This window comes from Electrophorus electricus, chromosome 9 (assembly GCF_041902795.1).
Source record: "Electrophorus electricus isolate QZ-2024a chromosome 9, ASM4190279v1, whole genome shotgun sequence".
NCBI classification, from domain to species: domain Eukaryota; kingdom Metazoa; phylum Chordata; class Actinopteri; order Gymnotiformes; family Gymnotidae; genus Electrophorus; species Electrophorus electricus.
In genome coordinates, this window is record NC_137505.1 from 23,725,467 (window position 1) to 23,735,532 (window position 10,066).

Below are 10,066 nucleotides of genomic sequence, written 5' to 3' on the forward strand. Positions count from 1 at the left end.
TACATTATTACTTCCCATCCCAAGTCATGCTTATAAGCAACACTGTAAACGCCCAAATTGGGAATTCTCATCAGATGAACTCAAGGTCGTTCCACCATGAATTAAAGCTTAATCCTACTGAGCTATGCAGGTATAAGTTAGAAATTCATTTGAATAATGTTGTTTCCATGGAAACTGCTTTAGTCCACCCACCAGCTTGTCACACATTTTCCACATTTTGACAGCTTGAGGTATCTAATGAGCAGAAACTTTTGTTGTTTAAACTTTTAATTATAATGTAAATTACAATACCTTTTTTTGAACATGCTTAAACCTTAGACCTACTTTAATGCCATTCTTGAATCCATTACAATAATATCATGGTTGTCAAAAGGTAAAGATTTAATGTACAGATTTAAAATTTCTCATTCTGTTGTTTAGATTTTAGATTGATGGACTGTGGCTGTTTTTGCCATTGTTCGTATCAATGTGCAGATGTCAGGATGATTTCAGTATCATCAAAAAGTTCCTGAGTAAACTTTCCCAGACTTGCCATTGTTTTCTGGTTGCACCTTTTCACCAGCTGGTCTGGGTTTTCTTATCTACCTGTCCAAGTCCAAATAGCGTGAAATCTTCTGCCCCACCTTTATCATGTGACTAAGACACTAGACATGTGCCTTTTCATGGCTGCAGCTAATACTGTCAGTGCGGCGGGACTATGAGAAAGCCCAGGAGGAGGTGGCTCGGCTGCTGCGTGAGCACGAGGCAGCCAAGGAGGAGGTGAAGGAGGTGCTGCAGGCCTTGGAGGAGCTGGCTGTCAACTACGACCAGAAGAGCCACGAGCTGGAGCAGAAAGGGAAGTGCAACGAACAGCTGTCCGACGAGCTTGCACAGAAGAGCGTGAGTGGGAGGGGCAGGCGAGGGCGGGAGGGAGGGTCTTGTCTGAAACGATGCCTGGATCCGTGGGAAGGCAGAGGTGAGAGGATGAGACAGGGTCTGAGTATAGTGGAGATAAAAGAATGACCCTAATTGTTTGGAGGAGAATTATTGGGAAAGAATGAGAGAAGAAGAGAGGAGAGGAGAGGATTGCTGGTATAATACCCTACCTACAAACTAAGTAGTGACCCTGTGTGTATTTGTGTGTTGTAGACGCTTCTGTCCACTGTGGAGCAGGATCTGGCAACACTGCAGGAGATGAGTGGCCATCATAAGAAGAGATCTGGAGAGATACTGGGTATGCTGCTACGAGACCTCAGTGACATCGGAGGCATAATCGGCACCAGTGACCTTAAGGCTGTAAGAACATCAGATATGATATACCTTACACACACACACACACACACACACACACACACACACACACACACACACGCACGCCTACACACACACACACACACACACACACACACGCGCACGTGCACACACGTGTACACACACACACACACGCACACGCACACACACATGCACACACTCATCTTTGCCTGGTGTCCCATGTCATGTTCAAGTTCTAGTATTCCCTTACCATCAGAAACTACAAATAGAACAGTTTTATTGATATTGTAATAAGGACCTTTTGTTTAACCTATTCGTATTTCTTAATTGATGTGTTGATTGTGTCAATGAATGTCTTTTTTTTTTCTCTCTCCATCTTGGCATTGTAAACTGACCTTGAGTCTGTGAAAGCCACTATATAAATGAAACTTATTATTATCATTATATTTATTATTGTTGTAGGCTATTACACCAAAACAGAGACCTTCTCGTGACACTGAGCTGTCCTGACCATGTCCTGTTCCAAACCCAACTGTCCCTAACACTCAGATGCACTCAAAGTGTTGACTATGCAACCGTTTACAATGACAAGCACTGTTGTTTTCACTCAGATGACGGAGGCGCATGGTGCGATGGAGGAAGAGTTCACCATGGCGCGCCTGTACATCAGCAAGATGAAGTCGGAGGTGAAGTCACTGGTGAACCGCAGCAAGCAGCTGGAGGTCTCTCAGGCTGACACCATGCACAAGATGCAGGCCAGCGAGAAAGAGCTAGCCTCGTGTCAGCTCCTCATCTCACAGGTGCCAACACACACTGCTCAGGACTGACTCGTCAGAGCCCTCTAGTGGGGGAGACGATAGAAATATGTTCTCTTTTTATGTAACAAAAGCAAGTCCTCTACAGGGTGAGGGAGGGAGGCGTTCCAGCCCCTGTCCCAGCTCCTGAGGGTTACTTTGTCCCTGTATGATGCAGCTTCAGGCCAAGATAAAGTCCCTGACAGACTACATGCAGAATGTGGAGCAAAAGAAGAGGCAACTAGAGGAGAGCCAAGATTCACTGATGGAAGAACTGGCTAAACTGCATGCTCAGGGTGCGTAATACACACACACACACACACACACACACACACACATGTGAGAGCGCATACACACACACACACACACACACACACACACACACACACACACAAACAAAAATATATCCAAGAGTGAACTTTCCCACCACTGCAATACATTCTCATAGATTGTCTGGCTGTCCTTAAAATGCTAACTCTGTGTTCTAGAGGAAAGCTGTGATGGTGTGATTTAACCGTAGCACATGTCTGATTATTAATATAGGAAAGATGCAGGAGGTGTCTGCAATTGACAAGGAGAAGGAGCATATGAGTAAGATGAAGGATGCTGAAGAGATGAAGGTACAAAATTGTCATCTCTCTGCCTCCCTCCCCACCCCAGACACACACCCCAGCAATGCCACTGTCCCAGCGCACCTCCTCAGTACACTATTTACTAGTTTTCTCACTAAACACAAAAGTTTAGTGCTTTGTGACCTAAAGGTGCTTTTCACCCACCCACTACTTCATGCTAATGAAAAACCTGATTGGCTTACATGATTGGCTGTAGCATATTTGGTTGAAGGTTTGTTTAAGGGAGGAAAATTAATGGTGTGAAGTAAAGGCAGGACCTTTGGGAGTATCTGCACGTGTCTCACCTGTGCAGTTTAACAACTCACCTGTGCAGTGTGCACGTATCACCAGTGCAATGTGCATGGTTCACCTTTGCAGTGTGCTCTGTGCAGAAAGCTCTGGAGGAGCAGATGGAGACTCACAGAGAGGCTCACCAGAAGCAGCTCTCCCGCCTCCGAGATGAAATCGAAGAGAAACAGAGGATCCTGGACGAGCTGAAAGAGTTAGTGCTCTCTCTTCAGGAAGTTGTCACACAAAGGAAAACAGCAACCCAAAGTCTTTGCATCACTAAGAATTTGGGAAAGTAGCAGAAGAGGCCAGTTAGGGCACACTTACTGTTCACATCTACCTTTCATTCAGTGTTTGCAGTGTCACACAATGTCAGTGTCAAACAGAAAGATTTTTCATTCACTTTTTTGCTGTTGTCATAAAGCTGGGTACTTTGAAACTCATGAAGTGAATTATTACCCACATCCCCAGCTGACTAAGTTTGTTGTGTAAATGTGTCTGAGAAATAGCTTGCCCTCACTTAAATGACCCGAGGCCTATTGGTTTGCACTCAGCCTGAACCAGGCTCTTCAGCTGGAGCAGAAAAAGCTCCTGTCCGATTACGACAAACTCAAGGAGGAGGAACAGGAGAAGACTGAGAAGCTCCAGAAACTGGTGTAAGTGGGCAGCATTCAACAAGGCCTTGCTGACTTGTATGAACCGATCACAGTGGTCATTGTTCGTATTCAATTCAAACTTGGACAAAAGTCCAAAAGGGTAAATGTGTTCGGTGAGAAGTTTCAGATGTGGAATGTGCATGAAACATTTTTGTTTTGCCCACATTAGTTTGCTGAATGAGAAAAGGGAGCAGGCCAGGGAGGATCTGAAGGGCCTTGAGGAGACTGTGGTAAGTAAACTGCAGTTTCTGATGTGACTCCAGGGCATGGCAATGAACCTTCACTTTTATTTCATTAGTCATTCAAAAGAGTTTATTTTTTACAAGAATATTTTCACATCCTTTTAAAAACGTAAAAGCATTTTTTTCCCATTGACTCATAGGCAAAGGAGCTGCAGACTCTTCATAATCTGCGTAAAATCTTTATTGAGGACCTTTACACACGAGTCAGCAGAGTAAGTGTCCTTCGCTGTTATTTTAGCCTTATGCTTTACCGCATTTCCCAGCATCCCCTTGAGTGCCTGGGCCGTACCCAGCACTGACTCATCCACTCACAGATGTCCCTTGGCTTCAAGGCTTCATTCTGTGGCCAGTAGCTGAAGGAATAATGTGCATGTATGCTCTCTAATAGGAAGAGGAGGGAACACACTTAGCCTATTTGAGATATTTCCAGTTTAGTTAGAAAACAGGTTTTTTGGCTGCTTTAAGCGTGAATGTGTCTTTACCTCATTGGAGTGATGGTTAAACAAACTCTAAAAGGAATCAGAGGCCCAATTCCCCTCCCAGTAATGGATGTTTCCTGACTTCACCTACCCTCTTTTCCCTTTGGGCCATGCTGTTTAAAAAAACAACAGAAATGTTTTTGCAGCTTGAGTAGTCAGAATGACAGCTTCTGTCCTGATATTCTGAACTGAGATTCAGGTGTTTGTGCTTGTGACATATATTTAGTGTTAGGATCACACATAATCTAAGTACTTCTTTCACATGTGCTAGTTAAATGATTTATGTTGTTTAGGACACAGATTACAGTGTTGGGCAGAATAGGGCAGAGACAATAATTTATGGCCCAAGAGTAGAATCAGGCCACAGTCATATTCACTTTGCTACATCAGATTACAACACCTTTTCCCAAGGGGATGAGCCATCGTTTATTCATGTTGCACCTTCTCTGTTGTTTCTTTTATATGCCTGTATTCTGTGTCTGCCATTACATCTCAGAGTTCTGTTGTTCAGCTGTATCAGCAGACACATTAATGTTGGTGAACAGACTTGAGTGAACGTAAACCATAGTAATTACAATGTATATCTTTGTTTTTTTGATAGAGTGTAGAGTTGGATTCAGATGAGTCTGGAGGAAGCCTGGCTCAGAAACAGAAAATCATTTTCCTGGAGAACAATCTGGAGCAGCTGACGAAGGTCCACAAGCAGGTCTGCTGTGTCACGCTCGATGTTCTTCACCTGTTGCACAAAGAAGATCAAAAATAAAAAAATAATGTTACTTATCAGCCTGCGTCTCCGTTCTCTTTCTAAACCTTCTCCTCATCTTCTGGGGCACTTCACATAGCCTAGTTTCTTTCTTTCCTCCCTAAAAGCTGGTGCGCGATAATGCTGAGCTGCGCTGTGAGCTGCCCAAGCTGGAGAAGCGTCTGCGGGCCACGGTGGAACGTGTAAAAGCCCTGGAGGCGGCGCTCAGGGAAGCCAAGGAGAACAGCATGAAGGACCGCAAACGCTACCAGCAGGAAGTGGACCGCATCAAAGAGGCCGTCAGGGCAAAAAACCAGGCCCGTAGGAGCCACGTCGCACAGATCGGTGAGTGTCAGCACTGGGGCCCTGGCACGGACCCGATGCCCACATGCACATGCAGGCTCCAGTACTCTCTGTTCCTGTCTCTCACAGTGATACTGAGCTGGATGTCTTCATCTTGTATGACATTGCAGTCAGGATGCAACAGGATACGTGCATAAAATACACACTGAAAATTTCTTTTGTTCTTGAGGGATCTAGTCAAATCAAAGGAAAAAAAGATATTTTTACAAAAATTTGAGTAAATTAGCATCTTTGGCTGTGTGTGGCACTCCTGCTAGAGGGGGTGGCCCATATCTCCTGATGCTGGTGATTATGAAAAATTGAAAGATGAAGATAAAAACTTGCTCTGTGTTTCTGCTGTATTGTTTCAAGTTTCAAGTTTCAAGTTTGGTTAATTTGTCACATACATAGTCATACACAGTATAACTCGCAGTGAAATGGTTGAGTGCTCTGTCCAAACTGAGGAAAAAGCAAACAGGGGTGCATAGAGAAATATATATTCTATATATATACAAAAATATATTACAGTGTATGTACAATATATGTATATTATGTTTATATACACAATGTACAATGTATATATGGATATTTAAATATGTATGTACACAATGTACAGAATGTACAGTCCCATCTTGCAATTGACATATTTACAATTATGTTGTGCACTTGGTGATAAGATGCACATGAAACCTGTATAATACAGTTAGACAGTAAAAGCTTGTACAGTAACTGTTACATTGTCAAAGCCTTCTCCGTATAATAAGTTTATACAGGAGTTTTCATTTCTTACTATAAAGTGCTAAGATTGAAATGGTATGGTTAGATTAGAGTTTGGAGGTTTGGATTTAGCCTTTATAAGTGTTTATGTGGATTTATATTAGCTGTTATAAAGGCTTAGTGTAGGGGCCATGCAGCATTATAATCACCTTCTTGAGCACTTCTCAAGTTTAAATTCCAATATGATAATATTTTTAACAAAACGTTTGCAGGCCTGTTTCTTAAAGAAACACACACACGCACACACACACACACACACACACACACACACACACACACACATATATATATATATATATATACACACACACACATACTAAAAAATGACATGGTCTGATTGATTAATCATTTGGCTTTCATCTGTGTTCTGTAGCCAAACCCATTCGTGCTGGACACCATCATCCAGCTACCTCTGCTTCGCCAAACCATGCCAATAGAGGTGGGGTAGCATCCAGCCCACGCCATCATCACCACCATCAGATGCAGCCAGTTCAACAGCACCACCACAGCAGCAAGTGAATGACACAGAGATGGTACAGTCAAGTCTATGCACTACATGAGCACATATCCACAGAAACACATGTTCATCTTATTTATTTCCCCCCATCTCTTCCAACCACAGTCTGTGGCATAGATCCACCTGTAGGGCCCCGTTACACAACACATTTTGGTACTGCCATTGTTTATTTCTTTGATTTTGATTGGTCATGGGAGTCACTGGAAACCACTCCAGTGAACAGGACAGTGTACTGACCTCTACTGTCTGCGGAGATCTCGTTAAGATGTATTCATTGCAAGTGCAGCTCTACGTTACTGATTGATGTTCCAGCTTTGGAGGTATGAGATGACACAGCTCAATTTATGTCTTTCGACAGTCCTAGGTCACAAAAACCAACGTCTGGTCCTTATTTTTAGATTGAACATTCCTTCAATCCCTATTTCTGGACTTTTTGATCAGGATGTTGTAAAACCTACTTCCATCAAAGTCAGATTGACCAGATTAAATCACCAGACAATTTAGCAAATCTCCATCAGAAATCCTTTTAAGAAAGCAGAAGTCCACCTCCTGGCTTAGAAAAGAGAGTCCTAATTGATTGAATTTGATGTAACATCCTACTAAATAGACCTTTATTTTAAGAAGAAGAAAAAAGTCTTGTCTGTTTACCTCAGTGTTGTGTTTTAGGCCTGCCTAATTGGATCTGGTTTCACCAGCGCCAAAGCTTTTTGGCCCGTTTATGTTAAACTGTGATTAATGGCACTCTACTAATTACGTTTCAGGAGAATGTGACATGTCTGGAACCATGAGTGGCTGTGAAGTTGCGGTCAAACAGTGCCAGCATCTTGACTAAGATGGAGCAATTCCTTTATAAATTGCACAAAAAGGTTTATGTCTGTAAAGGCATGAAAGCCTTGGGAAAGCGGCTCAGAGCAGGACGTTTACATAAACCATTTGGCATTTACTTAGGGATGGTGGGCATATATGGATTGAGGCTTGGGTTCAGAGAAGTTGGTCTTACATAAGGGAACTATTTGTAACTGTAAGCAACAACCCCTGAGAAACAAAGTTGACTTTCCTCAAAGTTTCCTCAAAATAGTTTTGCCTATGTCCACTAGGGGGTGCTATATATTAACCAGTTTCTTACAGAAGTTTTTTTTCTCACCATGAAAAATGCATGTTAAGTTATTAAAGTTTTCATGACATGACTTTAGTCCTGTTCTCTCTGTTTCTGTTTCAGCTTGAAGAGAAATGGCTTTTCCTTGGGCATTCTGTCCTCCATCTGTCCACAGGATCACTCACCATGGAGGGCCTTTCTGTTTCAGGAAAACCAGCACAACTGCTTTCACCTCTGAACCTCTAAACATGTTGAGAACATTCTGTCTTCAACAATACCTCTTCTTCCTCATCCTCTGGAGGACAGATTCACTGGATGTTTGACTTCGTGTTATATTAAACTGATTCAAAGACAGCCACACGCAAATATACACTGACATAGAAATGACTAATTGCCCATTACAGAAAAGCAGTATTCTTATTCTGCTTCTCTTCTTCTTTCTTTCTCTCTCTGCCTCTCTCTTTTTCTCTCCCTCACTCTTTCTCTCTCCATCTGTCTGTCTCTCTGTTGTGACTCCTTCAGTGATCCAACAGTTAAAGCTGTTTTAAAAAGTATTAATACAATTATTTAAAAAACAACCCAAATGTTCTGGTAGTTATTGGCAGGCTGAGGTGATATAGCCATGTGATGAACACATCCTTCCCCTTAGGTGTAACTTCAGGGATATTCTGAACTTCTTGTTATTGGCAGCAACTCAGCTTGCTTTTATTGCCTACTTAGGACAGGTAGAGACATGACAAGTTTGTTTCAGAACTCAAACTTTGTTCCTTTAAGGTATGTATGTATTACATTTTTTATACAGTGAGAAATGTCAGTACTGAATTTTGTACTTGGATTTATTTATATTTCTAATACTTTAAGGATTATTTGTTTAAATGTTTTTTTTATTTTTTTTATTTTTTTTCATATGCTTTGTCTACTGTACTTATGAATTCCCTTTGTCAGCAATATCTGCAGGCCTAGTTATTTGTTTCTTTGTTTATTACCAGTGTTCAGTATTTAGGCAGTAAAACACGTGACGGATCATACACAAATAAAGATGCCTGAACTACATGTTATGGTGACCAAAACATTAATAATGTATAGTTTAAAGGTAATAGTCAACATGCTAATATGTGCTCATGGCTAGATTTTGGGTTGGTAGTGTTTTATGGAAAATAATGTTTTTTGAATGCTTCCTTGGAGATGTTGTTGCTTTGATGCTGACCGTTCACTCAGTTCATCAAGCAATGATCCAGGAGTCCAGGATAAAGAGTAAAAAGTTTAGTTATAATATTCTGTGTCATATTTCCATTAGATTTTCAGATTTATTATCTTCCTCACAATGGCATGCTGACTAGTCACTCAGCATCTGACCGAAGGGAAGATCAGATAAAGCCATTCTGTTGTATTAAAACATTATGTTGTGTTTGAACTTTTCTTTTTAAACTTTTTTTTTTTTTTACATTGTCCATTTTGGCAGTTGTCATACTGACTACCAGTTGTCTCACTACCAAATGAGGCTAATGCACAGAAACCTGTTTTCTGAACTGGCACATAGTTCTTGATTTTCTTCCTTTGACTGTGTTTACTGAGTTCAGGAGTGACATACTTCTGCCTATCTTAGAAAACATTACAAAAATACTTTTTTGTATGTTGTACCCATGCGTTTTATACTCATGAGCTGAGTACCTCAAGTAAAAAACAAACCTTATTAACAAGGTTAATTCTTTCAACTGAAGCACCTAGAGGCACCTAGTGAGTGGTGCAACACACATATGATAGTGGTGTTCCTGTATAATGGTGTAAAGTGTTACATGCTGTCTCTCTCTAATAATATGTTTTTATATTTCTCTGCTGTATCCATGGTCTTTCTATGGCAAATCTGTGGTTATGACTCTGCACACACAGGTCTGCTAATTTGTGTGATATCACATTCCTCTGCCTCCAGTGTTTCATTGCTGTAATGTGATGTTGTTTTTAATGCTAACCTAGTGCATTTCAGAGCCATGAACTGAGCATCTGATACACATTTAGCTGAAAAGTATGTAATCTTTTGACAAACCTCTCTGATTTATAAGGGGAGACCACGTGATTTGCAATGTATTTAACTACATAATGCAAATTCAGCGATGAGGGATCAATTATGGAAATAAATGTTAGCAACTTTTACAGGTGTCCTTTTTTGTAGCTGGAAAATTGTGAAGTTTGCCTAATATCCCGAGACAAAATGATAAGCAAATTTATTCAAGACCGTTATATCCAAACTGCAAACTGGATAGCAAAGTTCGC

At 41.3% G+C, this 10,066-nt stretch overlaps 1 protein-coding gene across 3 annotated transcripts in view; it reads left to right on the top strand.

Moving 5' to 3' along the window:
• kif5c (kinesin family member 5C) overlaps positions 1-9,946 on the top strand; it is a 29,731-nt gene extending 19,785 nt beyond the window's left edge. For 2 of the 3 annotated variants that reach the window (XM_027010056.3, XM_081720851.1), the window contains 13 exons: positions 673-879; positions 1,129-1,275; positions 1,863-2,051; positions 2,224-2,341; positions 2,589-2,665; positions 3,049-3,158; positions 3,499-3,600; positions 3,770-3,830; positions 3,983-4,054; positions 4,923-5,027; positions 5,192-5,408; positions 6,556-6,715; positions 7,919-9,946. In XM_027010056.3, the coding sequence (XP_026865857.2) occupies positions 673-879; positions 1,129-1,275; positions 1,863-2,051; positions 2,224-2,341; positions 2,589-2,665; positions 3,049-3,158; positions 3,499-3,600; positions 3,770-3,830; positions 3,983-4,054; positions 4,923-5,027; positions 5,192-5,408; positions 6,556-6,701 (1,551 nt within the window). In that variant the 3' untranslated portion in view covers positions 6,702-6,715; positions 7,919-9,946. Of the gene's footprint in view, positions 1-672; positions 880-1,128; positions 1,276-1,862; positions 2,052-2,223; positions 2,342-2,588; positions 2,666-3,048; positions 3,159-3,498; positions 3,601-3,769; positions 3,831-3,982; positions 4,055-4,922; positions 5,028-5,163; positions 5,409-6,555; positions 6,716-7,918 lie in introns of those variants that run through there. The other variant, XM_027010058.3, reaches the window with a different exon arrangement.
• The last annotated feature ends 120 nt before the right edge of the window (positions 9,947-10,066 follow it).